The following is a 23,388-nucleotide window of genomic DNA, read 5'->3' as shown; positions in this document are numbered from 1 at the left end:
CCCCCACACGAGATGGTTTCGTCGCTCCATCTCATCAGTGGGCGTCCCTCCGATGTTTGCGAGGGAGGGTGGCAGGGTGTAAATTTAAATCGTGAGGTTATCCTCCAGGGGCGGTGGATAGGTGCTCGTTAGGGAATACAGGTGATGCACCTGCCAGTCGACCCATGGCACCTGGGTCTGTCCCGTGACCTCCTGCCAGCAGCGAGCCTTCCACGCACCTTTACGTGGCCTCGAAGTGCACCTAGCCTGGCACAAGTGCCGTGGTGACGTCACCGCCACTTAGTGGCGAACGGCGGTTGTTGTTGTTGTTGCTAGGGGCGTTGTGGCGCTATCCCAGGTTGCCTTGCACAGAGACTCGAGGGTCGCGTTGAGGGCTTGTGCCCGCTGCTCGCTGCGAGATGAAAGGGAACCGGTCAAATGACCACCGCTCTGCCTCTCGTGCAGCGCTCTTCACTGCAAGGCCCGGGGGCCACTGGCGGCCCCTGGTGGCCTTTAGCGCGGCCCCCCGACAATACACAACACGTGACAACACCCCCATCATCATCATCGTGCTGCTGTCAAACTCCCAATGGTTTCAAATGGTGTGGCGGCCCTCACACACTGGCGATGTCTTATCGGTGAAAGTGTCCCCCCCCCCTCTCTCTGAACACTAGTGAAGAACACTGCTCTAGAGCTAGACCTTTAGCCAAGCCCTGTAGCACGACCTCCTTCAAAGGGCGTCTGGGGGGCAGAGCACGGCACGACACGGCCAATGCGGAACTCGAAACAAATGTGAAAGGCTGAACGGGACGGCGAACGGTGAGATCTAATTTTGTCTGCTGGGCTCGTCTCACCCCACGCTGCGTGTGACGAGGAAGGGGCTGCCACGGCCGTCGCTTGCATTTGCACCCAACATTTAGTCTTCGTGCCCAGCCCCCTTCCTCGAACCTCTGCAGAGAGATCGCGTTAAATATTATACTGACATTTTTTTTTATACTTGGCCACAGGAATTTAGAAGGGGGGGAGGCAGCTGAACCTTGAGCAGGATTGGGGGGCGGTGGGGGGGGACTCATTCCCGACCACCTCTCTGATGCCACGGGGCTGCCAGGAGCTGACCTTTGGCCTTAGTGCTTTGGCCACCGGGAGTCAAGGGGGAGCTCTGGCTTGAGTGATTGGCTCAGCGGTTGTTTCCAAGGCGTTGACGATGAGAAAGCTCGCGAGCTCGGGCCCGGGCCTGTGCGTAGCGGTGAGTGAGCACGTGGCGTGGTCGTCCCAGGGGTCACTCACCAGGGGTCACTCTCAAGGGTCACTTGCACACTTAACTGTGCGGCTTGTAACGTCCGTCAGGCAGCAATCGGATTAAATCGCAAGAAAATTGTCATTTTTGTGATTTTACTGTACGTGTGTGGGTCCTCCCGCACACTTCCTTCCAAGACGTCTGGTTCAGCGTGTGGAAGAGTCGGCCAAAGTCGCCCTCTTAGTGGGGCTGCCTGGAGCCGGTGGAGTTGTCCTACCGCCGGCAGTGGCGCGGGGCGGGCAATTGCAGGGCTGCGCCTTTACAACATATTTTAATCTGCAGCCAAAGGAAAAGGGCTGTCACCGCTTGCTTAGAAACAGCGCGGTTACAATTAGCGCGGGGGTCTGTCCAGCGCGGCACGGCATTGCTGAGCGGTTTACTCTACCGGGAGCGTTGGTTGGTAGGGAGGGGGGGATAAATAAACATACCGACATGAACGAGTTCCTGTGTGCGCATGTTGTGCGCGTCTCGCGTGCGCGTGTGTGGAGACACGCACACACACGCGCGCGTCCGTGAGAGAGTCGGCATATTCCACGTGGGGGAATAGAAGCCCGCACTGTTACCGCAGACTGCCCCCGCTCGCTCGCTCGCCCAGCATTAGCGTCGTGGGGTTTTTTTTACACTTTGGCTCGGAGCGTTTTAGAAATAATAATAATAAAAGACAACCCCAACCAATACGTTTCGTTTTTTGTACAAGCAGCGGCAAAGCTGGGGCAATTCCTCGCAAATACTTCATGTCTCGACGACGCGAGTCGTGTTTACTCCGCGAGTCAAACACTCAAAGATGTTGTACGGCGCGAGAGGGGGGGGAGGTAAATCAAACTTGGGTTGATTGATCCCCCGAGAATCCTCCATGGTGTCAGCGCTGCCATAGGAACGCAGCATGCCACGACAACCACCATCAACCACCACCACCACCACCAACCACGCTACTTTAATGGCGTGAATTGAGTTCGAGTGGGGGGCACGGAGCTTTTATTCGCAATCCCGGCAGACGCCTTTGTCCACGCGGGGTGTATAAATGAGCACACCACCGTTCATTGAGCGGCAGGCCGCGTGTGGTGGGGTAAAGCGTGGGTTCTCCCCACCTCTTACAAGACGTCTCACCAGCGTGGAAGAGTAGGCCAAGCTGCCCTCGAGCGGGGAGGCCCTTTCCGCCAGCAGTAGCGCGGGTGAGCAATTGCGGCACTGCGCCTGTACCGCGTACTGGTTCACGACCACCGCCCGTGCCCGATGATGACGAGCACGCCATGGATGGTCACCGCGGTTTTCATTTCAGTTCCCATTTTTAACCCGTGAAGCGCAAATGGTAACGCCGAAATCAGAAAAGTTAAAACGAACAAAGAGCACACGCGAGCGTACTTCGATGCCGGCCGATAAACCCGCCAGCGATGCACGCAACAGCGGCGCTCCAGGATTGATCGCGGCGCTAAAACGATTGCATGGCAACCACTAACAAAGCGGTCTGTATAACATGCAGGGGTGAGCTCACCCACACACACCAACATTCGAGGCGCCGGGCTGCAGCCCCCCCTAAAGCCCCCCCCCCCACTCCACCGAGTTAATCCGGCCCTGGCTGATGAAGAGATGTGATTGGTTGTCTCGTGTTGAGCAGGGGTGGTGTGGGGGGGGGGTGAGCGGTGAAGGGGTGGCTGGGGTCATGCATTCCCTGGACATTATCTGCCCCCCCCCGTCCCCCCGCCACGAGAGAGGGTGGTGACGCGGGGAGCGAGCGAGCGGTGCTTGATTGCATTGTCGTTAATTAGCATTCGTTTTGTAAGCTTGTACCGTATGTTGGTCTTCTTTCGCACCGTACGTAAGGCAACCGTGCTAATCGGAGATGCAGGGTGTGTGGGGGGGAACAACAACAAACTAAACACAAAAATCAGTTCTAAAGAAATGAGTTATCCAATCGAGATTACATTTTTATAATAATTTGGGTTGGAGTGGTGGTGCGGTGGTAAGCGCACCGCACCTTGAACCCGTTGACCTGAATTTAGTTTTCAGCCATACCAGGGCCGGTCCTCAGCACTCACCCTCCCTATCACCAAACGGCACTGACCAGCGTGGTGAAGTATGGTCAAGCAACCCCCATGACTGGCACACAGGTTGTATGTAATAAAAAGAACAGATGTTTAGCGTGGATCGTGCCAAGAAAGTAAAACGCTAAATAAAAAAAATCGTTGCGACCACATTAAAGTAAAATCCAATTTCGTACAAAATTAGTAACGGCCTTTACTTACGGCACAAATAAACGGTATACATTGTAATGCACTTTTACTAAGCGTTTCCAGATGAGTGAGAAGTGCATTTTATTTCCAGGAGGTCGGATTGTGTTGAATTAGAGAGATCTGACCCAGCCTGCCACGACAGATGCGTTGAATGCGAGCCAACAACGGTCCCGAGAAATGAGTCAGAAGTTAAAACCGCCCGCCCGCCCGCCCGCCCGCACCACCACCTCGCGATGACAGAGGGCAGCGTCATTCACAAGGGGCGTCCAAGCCGGCCGTGTCTCCGGCATTCCCTCGTTATTCGCGACGAGGCAAACGTTCCGGAGATGCTTGTGAATAGTACATTTCGCGGTTAATGATATTGGCCCGCGAACACCTATCTTTTTTTTTCGTGAATTACCTGAAATGAATACGTAAATAAGTGATTTAGATACGTTGAAATTATCTCATCACTTTCTCTCTCTCGGTACAGGCGTGTGGAGTCACGGATGCGATTCGCGGATAGCCAGAATCACGGAAAGAAAATTCGTGAATAACGAGGGAATACTGTACTGTACTGGGTAAAGGGCGGAAGTGTGTTCGCTAGGGGGGTAACACTTGAGCTTCGTGGCAAGAAGGTTCTCGGTTCGATTCCTGACTCGTGTGCCTTTCTGCAAAGGGTCTATTCGTTCTCCTCCTGCTCTGCAGGCTGAGAGTGACTGGAGTTTGTACGCTCCCCCCCTATCCTGTAGAGTCTGAGTGAGTGGAGATGAAGCAATGATTGGAGCCCGTGTGCCGGTGCCAGACGGATTCCTCCATCACAGGAGCGCGAGGGCTGGTGACGGCTTGGGGGAAGCCTTCATCCAGCAGTGAATTGGTCGTGGCTGGTGACAGTGATGGTTGGGACTGCCCGCCCAGAGTCCGACACGCTTGCAATGGGAGTTATCCATTGTGTGCCAAGTCACAGACACATTAACCACCAGCTGCTAACGAACTGTTTCCAAAAACAAACCCGGACCCAATTCCCGCGTAGACCACAGCACCATTTACGTTGCTGACAAAGTTGTGGGATTTTTAAGAGAGAAAACTTTGTTGAATATTTGAAAAAGGGAAAGTTTCTGAGCACCCCTCCTCACCTTCCCCCTGCCCCTCTCGCCCCGCCCCCGCCTCTTTCCACCCAGCAGCACTGTCTACAAACGTGTGTGGTGGGGTGAGGTGTGGGTACTGCCAACCATCACGTGAACTCCGGTCATCCTCGCGGCAGCTTTTGCCTAGCCATGGAATAAAGACGGTCACTGCATCATACGCTTTTAGACAGGGGTTTGCGGCCGTCTGGAATGCTCTTCCTTCCGATACTCGGAAGCCACTGGGGCACTTTCATCTAGATTGACAAACCAATTTATTTAGAACAGTTTTTTGTGTTTAGTTTGTTGTCCTTCCTCCGCACCTCTGATTAGCACGGTTGGCTATGTATGGCGCGAAAGAAGTTCAATGTACGTATGTACAACCTCTTGGCAAGACGTCTGACCAGCGTGGAAGAGTAGGCCAACGTACCCTTTATAGAGCGGCTCTCTCTAGGGGGCCGTTCTGGCGGAAGGTTGTTCCGCCAGCAGTGACGTGAGCCAGCAGTTGAGCTCCTTCACCGTTAGAAGCTCTGCCACATCGCAGACGGAGCCTGGCTCGGCCAGACAGGGAGGCTGTGTGTGTGTGAGGCTGCCACGTAAGAAAAATAAACAGGAAACAGAGAAAGGGCACTCCAGAACAATCCCCGTGCTGCCAAGAGGCGTGACTCCTTCACTAGATGCCGCTGTGGCGAGATGTTAACTCCCTCGCCTGGTATACGGGAGGTCGTGGGATCGATCCCCACCCTGACACCTGCTGTATATTCGGAGTTTACGTGTCTCGCTCTCCCCGTGGTAGTGTGGATTTTTCTCCGGGTCCTCCAGTTTTTCCCTCCACATTCATAATCAACACGCGCTTCGAGTATTTGGCCGCTATAAATTTCCACGCGATAAGCCACTTTGTTGAGCTATCATTTGTGGCCAGGCCGCTTCTGAAACAAAAGCTACGTAGCGCTCAGTAGGCCTTACCCGGTCAAATAAAAAGAGTAGTGGTAGTCGTACAACCCTCCCGCAACGCCGCCTTTCATGGCGCTGCGCGTAAAACATAGAAGGTAAAAAAAAAGTGCAGCCCTGTAATTGCTTGCTCATGGCAGACGAAATCCAGTGAGAGCCTCCCCCTCTCGAGGGTATTTGGCCAACTCTCTTCTACGCTAGCCAGGCCGCGACGAAGACGGTCGCAGCATCGTGCCCTTTCAGGTGCGCTTCTGCGGCCGTCTGGAACGCTCTTCCTTCCCGATCTTAGGAAGCAACTGGAGCGGTGCACTTTTAAATGACCTCGATTGAAAACTCATTTCTTGAGAACTGATTTTTGTTTAGTTTGTTGTCCGATTTATCACGGTTGGCTGCGTACAGTGCGAAAGAAGTTCAATGTTCGTACATGAGACTTGGGTACATGAGACTTGGGTGCAACCCATTGACACTGCTGGTCGAGCGGAGGCGGCAGAGTGGGGGGGGGGATTGAATCCACTTGCCCCGTTGTTTCAACTGCAACTCCAGGAAGTCAGAGCCAACCGGCGACCTCTGGCTCGTGCGTCCGGTGCGCTGACCGGTGCGCTGTTTACGAAGCATCAGCGTTGGGGAGACAAAGGCGGCCCGGCGTCGGTGCTGGCCACCCACCCCCTCGTGCGCCGTGTTGTCTGCAGCAGGAGCTCGCAAACGGCACTTGCAGCGTGTGCAGGCTGCGCGCGGATGGATCTGTGTCGTTGCGTGCGTCCGTGTGTGTCTTCTCGTCACGCCACTCTGACCCCCAGTAGGTGCTCGCCAGCAGTCTACAGTGCTAACCGCGAGCTCCTCCCTCCCTGCCCCCCCCCCACCCCCGTGCGTCTGCAGTGGTGCACAAGGGGCCCGGCATCGGGGAATACTGGAGCCGGAAGGGAGATCATCGGGGCTCGGGAGCAAACTCCTTCAGCCAGGTGAGTGAGGTCTTCACGGCACAACCAGCCTCAACTTTAAACGGGGGCGGAGTGGGAGGCGGTGGGGGCTGTGGGGGCTGTGGGGGGGGAGGGAGTTGTGCCATCATTGTTTTTAGCCAGCCGAGACCGACAACTCACAACGCTCTGGGACCCGGCCTCATCGTTCGCGACGATGGGGCACGATCCCAATTTCCTCCACGGTGCTCATCCTCTAGCGAGTCTCACCCCTTCGCTCTCCTGGATCTCATACCCCCCCCCCCCGCCTGAATCCATCGGCCAGGTTTTCTTTCTCCCCCCCCGCCCCTTACTTACTCCCAGTGCACGTTTGTGAAACGCGACGTGGATTCGCACGGCGTTCCAATTGTGTGGCCGCATCTCAAGACGCCGCGCGGAGGCTCGTAACGAAGTGCTGCACAGGCTGCAGCAGTCACAGTGCTCGCGATATCATCATCATCATAATCATCATCATAATCATCATCATAATCATCATCATAATCATCATCATCGTTATATTGTTATTGTTATACGTGGCCGGGTGGAGGGGGGGCAATGGGAATGTTAAAGGGACCCCTGATGAAGGAGCGAATTTGAGTTGAAAAACTCGCGACCCAACGGTCCATTCAATTGCTGATTTCATTGCGTGCGAGCCGATGAGCGATCAGGCTTCAAACGGATGAAAGCAGATTTGCTGCGGCTGTTGCAGGAGGAGCGTAATAACTCTACTCGAGATTGCTGCTTGGCGGCTAACATTCGTCGATTTATTACATTTTGTGGTGGGAAAGTTCCACACAGAGGACATTAAATAAATGTAAACGGTGTTTGGCTCAATTTCCAATTTAACCTCACTTCTTTTTTTATTGCGGGCTGCGTTTTTATTCTCTTTTTTTGGCCGGGGCTGGCTGCGATCCGCGGCACACCGAGATTAACCCGACCGCGCGCCGGCGGGCGGAGGCAAGTGGAAACACGCACGGCACTCCCGCAGGCTTCCTTGACTTTTGGAACAGTTGTTTTTGCTGCTGTTAGCGAGCGCCTATTAAGGCCGGCAAAGCTAATGGCACGTTGGGGGGGGGGGGGTGTGGGGGATGATAGAAATGGTGCCGAGCCCACCCCCGGCTGCCTTTTGTCTTCACAGTGCTGGGTGGTGCCCGTTTGGCGACGCATCGCTTCGAAGGTTCAAATCGATTCTTACGAACGCGACGTGGGTGTTGTAATTGGCGCGTGAGAATCGATTTACTCGATATACCATTCATGGTATGGTGATGTCAGATTGAATCATACTTATGGGGCGAACACACACAAACACAATAAAACAAGGCAAAATTAAATAACAAGACGCAAACACACGAGCTTAGTAAACATTTTTTTTATTAAATCGTGATCTTAACGGGTGAAGCGTTGCACATCTAGTGAACCCCCCACCAAAGTTACCGTCGAGTAATTTTAGGCCGAGGTTGACCGAGAGGATGTTGCAGGCGAAGGTCAAATCTGAGCAACGTTGTGAATGGGCGAGGAGTTGAAGCTTGGTCGGGGAAGGTCGTAGCTCTCTAAGCCCCTTTGCTGCATCGTGGTTTACAAATTGCCACAGCAGAGCCGGACAAGCCGAGGCTGGGTGCAGATCGGAGAGACGTGTGGCTCTAGAAGGCCATGGAAAGGGTGCTGCTAAGCCACGCATATATATGTACATTAAAAAATTAGTAGTCATTTTTTTCCCTTTAAACGCAGCGAGAGCCGTGCAAGTCTCCGCGCCTGGAAGCGGAGCTGAATTAACGGACGCCCGTGCGGCACGATGATTAAAGCACAGTCTTGGGCAATAATTTTCGCGATGTATTTTCGGAAACGCCCGCGGGGGACAATGCGGGCGGCTTGCAGTGCGAATCGCGACGCGAGCGCCGTAATGCGATTAACCTCTGCCGGTGACCCACCCCGCCCCCACCCCCCGTCTCTGTAGCTTCCGTAATTTTTTTTCTTACCGCCGGTGAAAAGCTTAAACCAACGCAATTAACGGGAGGTCTCCGCGGAGGTTGCTCTTCTCTTCACGCCCGCTGCCCCACAGCCGACGCAGTCGCGAGCCGAGATCTGCCGCTCGTTGATCACGGCGGCGGCAGCGGCGGCCTGGCGGGGCTGACGAGACAACGGGGCGGTCCCCTCGCAGCGCGGCGGTGAGAGCGGCGAGGAGAGCCTTGGCCAGGCCATGGGGAGGCGGGGGGGAGGGTCGGTGTCACCGGAGGATTTGACGACCCGCGCGTGGCCGTGCGCGTCACGCACGGCCGCCTGCCGCGGGATGAGGGCCTCCCGCGCGCCGTGCGGGTCACGGTGGCCATTCGAGCGAACCTCACGCGTTGGTGAAGGCGGGGAACGTAGACCGCGCCGGAGCATGGGAGTTCGGCATGACGAAATATATATATAGATAGATATTTTTTTCTCCACGAACTGCCCTGCGCTGGCCACCGCGAGGCTCCGCGGCAGCCTGCAGCAACCAGTTTCGTGCGTGGTGCTCGCCCAGCCGAGCACGATCCGGCCTCGGGTCTGCTCGCCTGCCGGGATCTGACGAGAGTGGGCGCAGACCGGGTGATTCGGTCACGGGCGTGTGTATACATGACGGTAATGCGGTGGCATTGCAAGAGATCACATGGGGTGGGGGGCTTTGTCCAGCAGTGGATAGATCATGCCGGTGACCGTGGCCGTGGCATTATCGTGGCGGTGGCGTGTGCGGCCACACGGGGACGCGAGCGGGGGGGGGGGGCTGCTAACCTCCCCTCACCCCCCGCACCCCCCCCCCCCGCACCCCCCACGTGCTCCCGATCAATTTCCTGTGAAGACCCCTCTAATGGTGTCCCCCTCCTCTTGCATCCCCACCGCGCAAGAGATAACACGGAGACTTCGCGAGCGCGGAAATCAATGTCGGCTAAATGCATTGTCGGGGTGGGGGGATGTGGTGGTGCTGATGGTGGGGGCTGCCGTGGAAGCCTTCGACGCTGAGCAAGGAGCCGCAGGACCGCATGGCAGAAACCCGGCCGCCCCGGTTGAAACCTGGCCCGTCCACCGGCCCCGCCGCCTCGCGTATCTGAGTCCGCCGCGGCCGTCCTCCGGCGGCAGTAAACGAGATCCAGATGCGAGCGTCGTCGCCACCCGAAAATTTCCACGACACGGCGCCAGATTTGAATTCGGAGAGCGTGTGGCGTTCGGCTGCCTTAAACCTTGGCCTGCCAAGCACCACCCCGTGAAGTGGGACGGCCGACTTTCCGCACCGCGCGTGCGCTACAGACACGCCGTCATCGTCGTCATCATCAGCCTTGATCAATTCACTGCTGCAAGCTGCCATCCCTGAGCCGTCGCCGTGTCTCACGTTTTTTTCGTTTCCCGAGGCAACAATCCACGAGCCGATTTCATCATTTCCATCTCTGGGATTGACATCTCCTGGGGTTGTGATGTCGAGGTGACCGGTTGGCCCTGCGGTCAGGGACACTGAGCCGGCAACGTCGGAGAACCTTGGTTCAAAATCTGAGATTCAAGCCACTCGCGATTCACCCGGGTTCTGCGGTGGCGCGGGATGACCGTCTCAGCCCGATCACCGACGACTGCCCAAACTCCTCCCTTCCCCCCATGACATGCAGCTGAGCTTGACGAACGTTCCTACGGCAGGCAATGTGGCGACGCACGGGGGGAGCCCCTGGTGTGGATTAGAGATCGCCTTTGCAGAGACCACTGGGCACAGTTTGTTTACTCCATAACTCAGCCGAACGAGACAACTGACAGACGCTCAGGGCCGTTGTGGGCAAGGACACAGGCACGTTGGCGTGGTGGCGTGGTAGCCTGCTGGCGTGGTGGCGTGATGGCGTGGTGGCGTGGTGGCGTGGTGGCGTGGTGGCGTGGTGGCGTGGTGGCGTGGTGGCGTGGTGGCGTGGTGGCGAGGTGGCGTGGTGGCGAGGTGGCGTGGTGGCGTGGTGGCGTGGTGGCGTGGTGGCGAGGTGGCGTGGTGGCGTGGTGGCGAGGTGGCGTGGTGGCGTGGTGGCGTGGTGGCGTGGTGGCGAGGTGGCGTGGTGGCGTGGTGGCGTGGTGGCGTGGTGGCGTGGTGGCGTGGTGGCCTGCTGGCGTGGTGGTGTGGTGGCGTGCATGGTAATACCGACCCCGGCGCCGCGAGCTGCTGCCAACACGCTCGCTCACACGTTCACCGCTCCTCTGCCCCCCCCTCTATACTCTATGCCCACCCCATCACTCTCTGCCCCCCCCCCCCGCAATCGCCACATTCTCTCCCCGCTGTGGCCTCGGCTTCAGACATCACAAATCAATCTGACTGTGCCCACGCCTCCGTCAGAACGCGACGTACTGCTGCTGCTGCGGATTTATTTCCAATAAAATCGGCTTGGAGACGTTACGCGAATAAACCGCGCACCCACTTGGACTCCTCCGCTTCTGCCACCGTTTTGCCAAAGCGAGGCTGACCACTTCTGGACGCTTTGCAGCTTCGGGTCGAAGGCGCCCTTGCATCGCACCGTGCGTCCCTCCGTCTCCTCGGTGGGTCGGTCCGTCTCGCCATCTGCGTCGGGGGGAGGGGGGGGCCAGCATGGCTGTCGGTAGAGGTGATTCAACGTGCACCGAGCTTTGGCTTAAAGGTTGCGCGGCTCCTGGAGGACAGTCTGACTCATCGGTCGGAGGGTCACTGCCCCAAAAAACGTGGGGACGCAAACCGGAACAAAAACGGGAGCCCTTTGTCAATACGCATTTAGCCCTATCGGCTGTCCATTGTCTTCTGTACTGTTCATTAAACACGCGCATACACTCACGCTGGCGGATCGTTACACACAGATCCATACGGGTGCGTGATTTTTTTTTGCGAACATGGAATTTTCGTCGCAATTTTTTTTATTAACTTTCTTTTTTAATCTATCAAACTATGCTACCAGCCTTCGTGACGAAAGTTTTTTTAAAATTTACGATTAAATGAAACCGCCGCACAGCAGACCGCAGAATGAACCCGCAAGGCAAGTCGCGGATGCCCCCCCCCATCCACCGTGGCTGTGGTGTGTCTCTGCCAGACAAAGATCCCCCGTGTAGCCTTAGCAGACCGTTGGGGCAAGTGCTGTTAGCGAGTAGCACCTAATGAAGGCTGCCATGGCACACGAAGGGGCTGGGTGGCCAGCACCACGCCCGGCCGCCTTTGCCTCCCACGTGGTGATGTTTACACACCACGTGGTGATGTAGACCGAGGAGAAGCCCAGGACCGGATCGGATATTTGTCACCGGTGTTGGCCGTGAGCGGGAATCGAACTCTGGGTCGCAGTGCACTAACCACTACACTACCGCTCCCCCCCCCCCCTGACTGCCCCCCCTCCACCCCACCCTTACCCCCTTCCCCAACCTAATCTCGGGGTCTGGTGGCATGAATCACCCTCGACGTGAAACAAGAGCCGAGTTGCTTATTCACTTGACAACACGAATACTAAGCAGGATATAATAATGACTGTTGCATTCACTGCACTCCTCCACCGTCTCTTCCCATGCACTGCTCAGAGTCACTCAGCATTGCCCATCATCTTCCTTGTAGTCGTAGATTTACCTGACGACAGCGTGTCGATAAAATTAGCACCAATTTTACAGGGGGGAGTCAACAGCTGTCGTCCTGTGGATGGACCCGCCTCCCACCCCCCGGCCATAGCAATGTGGAATTTCCACCGCTGGCTCTGACAGGGCTGTAAATGGGAGATGAGCACCGATTTCCTCAATGCTCATTTGAGCAAAAAAAAAAAACCACTCTGACTTTTGTCGTTGGATATAATTTCGCCATTCTCTCCGCGGTGTACGGACACACATTCTTGTCCTTGTGTACTTCTACGGTTGCCCACACTGACCAGCGTGGCGGCTCGCACAACCGCCACGAGCCTCATTGCCGAGGGGGGGGCGAGGGGGGGGGCGAGGGGGGGGGGCGAGGGGGAGGGGGGCCCTCTTATTCAGCAGTGGACACACGCATGGAGCCGTGCGCGTAGTCGCTTCGAAGTGGTTTCCGTGGCATTGGCCCAGACACCCAGCGGCTTCGCGGCGCCTACGTATCGGCCTGAATTACTCCGGCGAGCCTACCGGGCGCACGGAGATCGCTGTGAGTCAAGTACAGGCGGCAAGTTTAAGGCACGGAGGAACGAAAGAAAAAAAAGTGGATCCCGGCAAATTGTTGCGTTAAGCTAAGCGCGTGTCCCCGTCGCACAATAAGATGCTGTCCTTTGCCTGAATAGGACAGCATCTCAAGGCGCTGTACATAAACCCTGGGCCGATTATTATGTACAGAGATGGCAATCTACGCGACTGCTTGGGTCTCCCTGCGAGTCTGTGGGCCTCTTTGTGAGTCTACGGGGCCCAAAGCGAGTCTGCGTGTCTCTCGAGTCTATGCAGCACAACGTGGATTTATGAAGCAACTCAGCCGTGACCGCACAGAAGACAGCGCTATTCTATTGCAAGAGAGTCGTTCGCAAGGGGCCACAACAGCGCGGTCTCGATTGTGGACTTGGAGCAGGGAAGCAGCGGCGGGGACGGCCGGGGTAGGTGAGTCCCGGCAGACGCAAAACGAGCGGTCTGAAAAAAGCCACGTGTGTTTCCAACCCTTTTGTTTCGCATCGGAATTTCAAATGTTGATCACCGCGCTCTCAAAACGGGGGGGGGGGAGGTCGGGGCAGGGGGCCCCCAGCAGAAAACGTGGCTTGTGAATTTGAGAATGGCATGGGCACGGAGAGAAACCGAAATGCTGAGTATGGCAGAATAATAACCAACTCAGATCCCTTTCAGGCACACAGTGAGAATGAGAAGGGGGAGGGGGAAGGGGGCTTCTTATCTTCTTTACGAGAATGGCAGAAGAGAATAAAAACAAACAGACAGAGGAGGGAGTGTAATAATGGCCTGGAGAGCTGGGCCAGCAGAAGTTTCACGCAACTCGACACTTTGACGCAGCAGGCGGATAAATCACTTGAGAAAGATGGAGAGAGAGAGAGACGTATTATTTGTATCATATTTGCTCCCTCCGAAAAGCCAACACACTTTGTGCGCAGGGTTCGTGTAGATAGGAGTGGGTTCGGCCCGTGGCCTTGATTAACATGTGACCTTGTTGACCTCGGGGGCATTCTCTGGTTCCAGTGCGCGAGGTGGTGGCTTCAGGTGCGAGCGCCTTGCGCTTTCTAGTTGCGCCTCGCCAACAAAAAGCGACGGTCGTCATTGCGGGGGTGGGGGGGGTGAGTTGAGTTTTTTTTGCATCTGAAGGGCCAGACGAGTATCGTCCGCGTGCGGTTCGTCACAAGCTGTTGTCCTTCATCTCTGCATCTCCGATTAGCGCGGTTGGCTACGATGGATGGTCCTCCCCCTACCATAGGAACGAGGAATTTCCACCGATGTCTCGAGGCTGTAAACGGGAGATGCGCCGCCGCCTTTGAATGCTCTCTCCCATGTCACACGGTGACTGGCCTCTTATAAACACAGTAAATCTTACGACCGTAAAATGGCTTCATTTCTCTCTGGCTGCATTCGATCTTTTTTTTATTTCTCACATATATATATAACATGAAATGAACACGACCGCCGCGTTATTTTAAACGACCGCCTGGTCGGACAAACACATAACAAAAAAATAATGTCGACTTGTGCGTCTTCGGAAATGAATAAGTGATCATTAAATTCCTGCTCGGGCGTAAAGTACGGATGCGAAAAGAAAGTAAGGACATCGTTTACGTACCAGGGGATTTGCTGCGTGTTGACTGCATCGAGCATTTATCAAATGATACCAGCGCCTACTATGGCATACGGATCACAAACACGGACACTGAAAAAGAGGATTGCAAAGACGGCCACTGCATCGCACGCTTTCAGATGCGCTTCTGCGGCCGTCTGGAACGTACTTCCTTCTGATATTAGGAAGCCACTGGAGCTATGTGCTTTTAAATAATCTCGATTGAAAACTCATTTCTTTGACGAAGGCGATACAACCAGCTTCTGTGTGGTCCCTAGCCGTTGCATTGCGAGTCTGCGTGACGTGGCGACAACTTGGGGGACGCCTTCATCCGGCAGTGGCTGACGACGACGATGACGACGGTGGCGACGGTGGCGATGTGTCATGACCACCATCCTGGGTGGCTGCATTGAAGCCCCTTCATGGATTGTTGGGCAGGGTCGTCCCCGACTCGAGTGCAAGCTCGGGGGAGCTGTAAGCGGCACGGCTCACGCGCGCCCTCGGCAGGGGCGCGATTCAAGCTCGGCCGAGGCGACGTTCTGCAGCGCAAGCTGTGGACGACGGCGGCCATGACGGGTGTGGCGGCGCCGCTACTCGCGCGCCGAACCAAGGAACGCTCCAACAGAGGGTCCGTCGGTTCTCTGTGAGAAACGGAGATCTGAGTTGTTTGGTGTGTTGGGCAGGATTTGAACTCGCGACCTCGCCACTGCAAGCCGTATTGCGCGCTCTTACCATGCGGCAAAGATAGACGCCGCAATTCTTTATAAATTGAGGTTCAAGTCTCATCGGCCCGTTGGGCCTTGATAAACCACTCTCTTTCCGCAGCGTTCATTCGGGCAGGAAAACTCCAGCGTGGTTTTGATTTGTCCGAGTCTCATCAGCAGAACGTGGCCGGTTAAACGAACGTCGCTGCTTTGCCAGGTGTGAAGAGGCAAGGGCGGAATTCGGTACGCCACAGGAATTCCGTACAAAATGAGGGCGCGCTCCTGCGTGTTGGACCGTGGGTAGGGACATTAATGTAGAACCAGACAGGGGGGATGGGGGGTCCATTTCGTCACGGAATACAAACAAAAACAATAACGCTTTCGCCCATCAGCCTTCGTGGCCTTCTGGACCAAACGTTCCCGGCTTCTCGCGGCGCACACTTAAGCAGCGGCAACACCCTGCAGGGCCTGATTTCGAAGTTGGCTTTTGAGCGAGCGTGACCCCGTGCCAACACGGCGATTGCCCGCCGCCCGCTCTCAATGCAGCTCTTGTTCCTCTTCCAGGAGTCAAGGGGGAGATTTTTGAGCGGCCAAATTTTTTTCTTCTTCTTTTGCCGCGCAGCTGCGACCGGCGGCGCAAACCGCGGGGGGGGGGGGACAATGGCGTCATTTTTGTCGGGAGTTGCCACCTTTGAGTTGCCAATAAACCAGAGGCCAATGTCATTTCGTTGTTTCTAAGTCATATGGTAATAGCAAGGATGTCTCGCGCGATACCGCAAGAGGGGAGAACTTGCCTGCAGACGCATCGTTTTGAGTGATGAGCTATTGTCCAACGGACAAAACCCGGCAATATGATTGTCCCGATGAGACTTGCAGAAGATGTCTCGGGATGGATGTCAGCTACCTCTACAAGAGACTGATCCTGGGGGGAACAAAGAGGGCAGGTGGCAACCCGAGGTGAAAGCCTTTCTCAGCTTGCCACTCGTTTAAAGAAGAGAGGGAGAACGATGGAGAGATGGTGTGTGAGAGGGCGGGAGAGGGGAGAGAGATGGCGAGAGGGTAGCAGGCGAGAAGAAAAGCAGAGAGAGAGGTAGAGAGAGAGAGGGGTAGAGAGAGAGGGGAGATCTGGAGAGGAGGGGTCGAAGAAAGAGAAAGGGAGGGAGGGAGTGGGATAGACAGGGACAGATTAAGTTGGAGATAGAGGGAGAGATGCTGTGGGAGAGAAAGGAGAGATCGGGTGGGAGAGAGCGGAAGAGATGGAGATGGTGTGAGAGAGAGATGGTGAGTGGGAGAGAGAGAGATGGAGATGGTGTGAGAGAGAGATGGTGAGTGGGAGAGAGAGATGGAGATGGTGTGAGAGAGAGATGGTGAGTGGGAGAGAGAGATGGTGAGTGGGAGAGAGAGATGGTGAGTGGGAGAGAGATGGTTTGGGTGAGAAAGCGATGGAGTGGGAGAGAGATGGGGGGGGGTAGAGGAAACGTGGCGGTGGATGGGACGGGATCCAGGCGAGCGTCGTTAATGAACAGACACTGCGCCTTACTTCACTGCAGCTCCCCCGGGAACTTCGAGACAGGCTGCCGGCTTCTGGCACGGCTGTGGAAAAATAACTAAAAATTCGTCTGAGCCCGATGCTCGGGCTGAGTCATGTTGTGGGATTCGTCCACGGTTGTGGTTTTTTGTGTGTGTGTGGATATTCTCAGTGAAACTCGGCATCGCCCGGTCTCATTCGCAAAAGCGACTTGTTGTTGTCCCAATTGGCTGTCACCTGGATGATTAACAGCGACGATCGTTGTGGTTTTTTTTTCCTTTTTACGGCCAGCTACGTTGAGTTACTCGAGCCGCCGCTATTCCCCGTCGAATGATAATAATGGGTCGGTCCGCCGGGAGTGTCGCCACCGCGCGCGTGTGTGTGTACGCGCGTGTGTGTGTACGTGTGTGTGTGTGTACGTGTGTGTACGTGTGTGTGTACGCGTGTGTGTGTGTGTACGTGTGTGTGTGTACACGCGTGTGTGTACGTGTGTGTGTGTACGTGTGTGTGTACGCGTGTGTGTGTGTGTACGTGTGTGTGTGTACACGCGTGTGTGTACGTGTGTGTGTACGCGTGTGTGTGTACGCGTGTGTGTGTACACGCATGTGTGCACGTGTATGTACGTGTGTGTGTACGCGTGTGTGTGTACGTGTGTGTGTGTGTACGTGTGTGTGTGTACGCGTGTGTGTACGCGTGTGTGTGTACGCGTGTGTGTGTGTGTACGTGTGTGTGTGTACGCGTGTGTATGTGTGTGTACGCGTGTGTGTGTACACGCGTGTGTGTGTGTACGCGTGTGTGTGTGTACGTGTCAGGAGCGGTGGTGTAACGTTCAACGCTACGCTGCGCTACGAACCTGGCAACCCGGGTTCGATTCCCGCTCACGGCCAACCAGTGACGATCATCTGAACCGGTCCTGGGCCTCCCCTAGGTCGACTCAGCCTCAAATGAGTACCTGGTGCTGTGTGTAAACATCGCCACTGGGGAGACAAAGGTTGCCGGGCGTGGTGCTGGCCACCCACCCGCCCGTGTGCCGTGCCGGCCTTCATAGGTGCTCGCTAACAGCACTTGCCCCAATAGTCTGTTAAGGCTACACGGGGGATCTTTGTCTTTGGAGCCGGCAACTGTCTGGCGGCCACCCGGTCTGGAACGAACCATTCCTGCCCGGGGGGTGATTTCGCCGCAGTAAGCAAACCCCGCTGTAATTCCACTACGACTCTTGAATTGCTTTTAAAATAGATTCATGTGTATATTAAACAAAAAATCACATTCCTTCAGCTCGTAACAGTATCGTTGTATTTTTTTTTAGGCCGTCATGAAAAGTCAACGTTTTCATGAATCATTTTGCGCCAGTTTAACACATCATCACCGCAACGCAGCGAGCGGAGCTGTATATTTTATTTATGTGCGGATTTATTTATTTGTTTATTCATTTCCCTCGGTGGCATTTCCATGCGAGGCACTTCACTCCGAAATGGGAACAAACAGCTCCAGTGAAAATGATGTTGCCGGCAGAGCAACGTGCTCATTATTCAAGTCTCTGTCGCACATTTCTTAACAAAACAACCGTTCCTCATCGTCTCAGACTAAAACAAAAAAAACAATACCTCTCATCACACGTGTGATTAAGTTTGCATTAAGCTGGTTCCATATCCAGTACAAGAATCGCGTCAATCTCACCTACGGTCAGAGCCTGTATTTATACTGGAGGAATCCGATGAGCTACGAAGGTTTTTTCCCCCACAGATGTCCATTCTCAATCCTCCATGCGCTATCCCCCTCCCATCTCTCCCCATGCATCTTACTCTGCTCCCATCCACGGACTTTCCTACCTCTACACACGCTCTGCTACCTCTCCCCTCTCATCTCTACTCCCCTCCACGCACTCTGCTACCTCTCCCCTCTCATCTCTACTCCCCTCCACGCACTCTCCTACCTCTCCCCTCTCATCTCTACTCCCCTCCACGCACTCTGCTACCTCTCCCCTCTCATCTCTACTCCCCTCCACGCACTCTGCTACCTCTCCCCTCTCATCTCTACTCCCCTCCACGCACTCTCCTACCTCTCCCCTCTCATCTCTACTCCCCTCCACGCACTCTGCTACCTCTCCCCTCTCATCTCTACTCCCCTCCACGCACTCTCCTACCTCTCCCCTCTCATCTCTACTCCCCTCCACGCACTCTCCTACCTCTCCCCTCTCATCTCTCCTTCTCTCTCACTGCAGCAGTAACCAAAGTGTTACGTTGAAGCGCCTGGACAGTGTTTACTCTGCAGGATGTCGGTTCCCATTTGATGTCCTCGTGGTGTGGAACTCCCTCGTCCCTGCCTGTGTTCCAGTCTCATCATCTTCCACGTCCATCACTCTCTGTGCCATCTCTCACAAAATGCGTGTATATATTTAGATACGGCTTCGGGTGAGTTTCGGACTAAACCATCTCGGATCTTCAAACTTTTTAGAGACTACTTCAGAGTTACTTGGGGTTGACGTTGGCATCGTTCACGCTACGCAGTGTAGCGCGTCTCCGTGCCCACACAAGTGACATCGCCCTGTGCGCGCGCAACGTGACGCCGCCTTCGGCAGCAAAAAGCTCGCACGCGGCGTGACGCGCGACGTCGTGCTCACGCATCGACCCCCAAAGGCACCATAGAGTGACCGTGATTTGGATGCTGACGCTCGCAAGCCCACGTGCAGCCGTGCATCGACGGCAAAGGGTGGTGGTGGTTTTGATCGCCGGCCACGTGCTGCATTCCCCGGAACTAGCACTCAGCCGCGCAGTCGCACGCGGCGATCCGGCGCGGTGAGAAACGTCACTTCGCTCGGTCAAAATCGTCGAGTGTCCCCCACCACTCTTCCACCCCCCTCCCCGCCCTATTTATCGACAGAGGGATAACACAGCCGCTTCATGCTTGGGAAACGTCCCCGCCTGGCGCTCACAAACGTGACCTCATCCACCTCGATCGGCCGCGGCCGTTTTATGTTCAAAGGCTCTCGCGGCGGGCGGGCAAAAGGCAACTCCGTGTGCTTTTGTCTCGGAGTGACGAAGACGCGAGCTGGCCAAGAGAGGCGGAGTCCAGATGCACGAGCGCGGTGAACCGCAAGGCTGGAGAAAACTAGAAGTCAAATCCGGCTCCGGATTTTTAGTTTTATTCTTCCGTAAAAAAAGAACGTTTTAACGTCGATGCTGTCAAACAAACGCGCGGGGTAATGTTCATGATATTCGGCCAGCCAGATGCATCTGGTGCGAGGCTAACGAGGTGGAATGTCCCTTCCAAGGTTCTTTTTACAAGTGAGGCCTGGTATTGACGGTATTTGTGTCACAACGTTTCTGATTGCGGGCAGTTCGGTGAATGAGGCAACCTTCGATTCAACATTAAAAACAAAAACAAAAAGAACCGTCCGATTATTGTAACACACGTGAGATTTCAATGATGAGGGTAATCATCGGTGTTGAACGTATGGCTTACTTATGGAATGAGTAAATGTCAACGAAGGCACATCAACGCCACCGGCACAGCGTGGATGCAAATCGCCGGTTGGTCTGAGTGCGTCCGACACCGCGCGGCATTTCACGAGCATTTCTCACTTGTCAAGAAAGGTCGATGAATTATTCCCCCCACACTCCTCCATTTTACAGCCCTTGTTTGTGTCTGATTCGCAGTCGTGATTGGTTGACAGAGTGTGCCCCAGTAAAAAGCCACTTGTCATTATGGCGCTGAATCTCCCACGTGCACAGTAGACAGTATGAAATGTTCCCTGGCGTTATGTAAACCCGCAGACTGCTGGGCCAAAGAATTTAATTAACCCAAACGCACAAAGCGATGATTTTATTTTGGAAACAAAATCCTCGCTCGCCCGAGGTCTTGGATCTTCGTAGCGGAACAGAATCGTGTGGGTGAGCAGCTCCCCAATGAGTGAATCAAAATTAGAATATGTATTTATACTGGAGGAATCCGATGAGCTATTGAGCTCTTTTTCACAGATGTCAGTCGAGGTACGGGGTCAGGACGAGTCTTGTCCGGCACGAGGTCTAACTTTTCGCTCCACGCGCTTGGAGCTTCTTTAAAAATTCCTGAAGGAGCCCCCCCCAGTCACGTGGAGCGAAACGTCGGACGTCGCGCCGAACAACGGCTATACGGCACAGTGCGAAATTCCATCGGGGGGAGCTGCACGGTGGCGGAACGAGGGCGGCAAAATTTCGATGTAAAGCTTTCGTGACTGCAGCGATTCATCTTCTTGGTTCTTTCGGGAAAGTCACGTAGAAGGGAAATAATAAAATAATAAAAATAAAACATAATAAAATACAATTCTCACGACGTTTCGGCCACAACGCAAGCAGCCGTCCTCAGGTGAAGAACAGGTCTGTCGGAAAGACAGCGTCTGAATGAACAGACCTGTTCTTCACCTGAGGACGGCTGCTTGCGTTGTGGCCGAAACGTCGTGAGAATTGTATTTTATTACGTTGTATTTTTTTTAATTTTATTATTTCCCTTCTACGTGACTTTACCGAAAGAACCAAGAAGAGGGCGGCAAAGCCGCGTGGCGGCACGCGTGCAACGTGCGGTAAACGCTCGGTGGCACCCCAGCCTGCTTGGCTTGAAGAACAATCAAATCCCACGCGCACAAAACACACGCAGCGCGTGGATTCTGTCAGCGGAAACAAATCGAATCCACGCTCGCTCGGGGTCTCGGCACGCCGCGGCGAAGCCAGAAACCCCACGAACGCGTGGCCCGCAATCACGCGACCGACCGCCCTTTGACGAAAACGCAATTTTATCTGAAGCGGCGGCACAGTTGGCCGCGTCCGGGGCGTTTGGCTCGGGGTGACCGCGAAGCCCCCGGGCTCTGCAGCGGCGGCGGCGGCGGCGTTGAAACCGCGCGTCCGTTCTTCTCGTGGCAGCAGATTGCTCCGCGTGTTGCACGCTCGCACACGTTTGCTCGCGCACGCGCGGCGCGCCTAATGACTCGATGCGCGCTGGGCAAATTGTTTCGGGGGGGAGACAAATGAACTTGAACCGATCGACGTGAACAACATCCGAATTGGAATGTTTCTTTACGCCGGAGCAATCCGATGAGCTATGAAGCTCTTTTTCACAGATGTCCACTCACGTGGGCGCTAACTTTCTTTTTTTATCCTCCGGATCGCGCGGCCGAGCGCAGAGAAACGGTTCGGCGTTGTTGTGTCGAGTCACTCTGTTGTCTTTTGTTGTTTATTTGCGTGAGTTTGTAGGTGCAAAGGGAGTGTGGCACTGACGAACGCCGAATGTTGATAATGTACTCCCTGGCTGTCTGCGGCGAATGTGCGTGTTTGTGTGTGTCTATGTGGTAGGTGGGGAGTGGTGGCGCAATGGTTAGCGCACTCTGTGATGAAACCCGGCGAACCGAGTTCGATTCCCGATCACGACCAACAACAGTGGCGAATATTCGAACTGGTTCTGCCCCCCCCCCCATAGGTCGACTCAGCCTAAAATCTTGGAAGACAAATGCGGCCTGATGTGATGCTGGCCACCCACGTCCTCGTGTGCCGTACCGGCCCTCCAAGGTGCTCGCTAGCAGCACCTGCCCCAACAGTCTTTCGAAGACTGTAGTTTGGATCATTACCAGTGCACGAGGTGTGGCGTGCGTACGTGTGGATGTTTGCACGAGTGTCTGTGCTCGTTTGCCTTATTAGGTGTCTGTTGGCAGTACTTGCTTCAGCAGTCTGCTGTCAGGGCTCATATGGGGGATTCTTGTAATTGTGCGGATGAGCAAGATGCGTGCGGGCGTTTGCGCCGATGTGTTTGTGTATGTGCATGTATGTGTGGATGTATGTGTGCATGTATGTGTGCATGTATGTGTGCATGTGTGTGTGCATGTATGTGTGCATGTATGTATGCATGTATGTGTTTGTGTGTGTGCATGTATGTGTGCATGTATGTGTGCATGTGTGTGTGCATGTATGTGTGCATGTATGTGTGCATGTATGTGTGCATGTATGTGTGCATGTATGTATGCATGTATGTGTTTGTGTGTGTGCATGTATGTGTGCATGTATGTGTGCATGTGTGTGTGCATGTATGTGTGCATGTATGTGTGCATGTGTGTGTGCATGTATGTGTGCATGTATGTATGCATGTATGTGTTTGTGTGTGTGCATGTATGTGTGCATGTATGTGTGCATGTGTGTGTGCATGTATGTGTGCATGTATGTGTGCATGTATGTGTGCATGTATGTGTACATGGCGGTTGTTGCTGTGCACGTGGTCGACGCACCTTTAAGTGAGTACCTGGTGCGATGTGGGAGACAAAGGCGGCCAGGCGTGGTGTTGGCCACCCACCCCCTCGTGTGTCCTGCCAGCCTTCATAGGTGCTCGCTAACAGCACTTGCCCCAACAGTCTGTTAAGGCTATACGGGGGATCTTTATGTGCGTGTGTGACCCGATTAGCAATGATTTCATTGACACCAGGCATGAGAATGGAACACGTCTTCCTTTCCCGAGATAATGTGACAATAGACTCATTACAATTAATATTATTCTAATAAGTATTATATTTTTTTGTCCGGGACCCCCCTTGCGCTACTTGGGCGATAGAGCCTCGGCCCGCTCAGTGCGCTCGAACCTTCGGGTTCGCCGCCGGGGGCCGAGCGAGACGCTCGGTCCCCGCTCCGAGCACGTCCGCCGCGCCGTTTTTTTTTTTAACAATTCCCGGCGTTTGCCGTGCGACCGCAGAGGACTCGCCGTGACGCGCGCTTGCAAATTGAGCGGTGACGGGATTTCATTCGCGCTGGTGGAGGCGTGCGATGGGGGGGGTGGTGTATGGGGGGGGGGGTGTTGGAGGGGGGGGGGGGCCTCTAGGGCGCACGCCGCATATTGGATTTCGCGCATTTCTCCACGAGAAGCAGATGGCACCCTCGGAGGGGGAAGCGTCGCTCTCGCTTCTCCTCCATCACGGAAC

General features: G+C 54.9%; 1 protein-coding gene across 1 annotated transcript in view; it reads left to right on the top strand.

The window, feature by feature from the left end:
- The window catches only part of CHST11 (carbohydrate sulfotransferase 11), a 79,944-nt gene that overhangs the window by 37,136 nt on the left and 19,420 nt on the right, over positions 1-23,388 (top strand). Inside the window, exon 2 of the mRNA XM_078861052.1 lies at positions 6,438-6,520. Coding sequence (XP_078717178.1) covers positions 6,438-6,520 — 83 coding nt within the window. The remainder of the gene's footprint in view (positions 1-6,437; positions 6,521-23,388) is intronic.

This window comes from Lampetra fluviatilis, chromosome 11, assembly GCF_964198595.1.
Source record: "Lampetra fluviatilis chromosome 11, kcLamFluv1.1, whole genome shotgun sequence".
NCBI classification, from domain to species: Eukaryota; Metazoa; Chordata; class Hyperoartia; order Petromyzontiformes; family Petromyzontidae; genus Lampetra; species Lampetra fluviatilis.
This window is presented reverse-complemented; position numbering and strand designations above follow the sequence as displayed.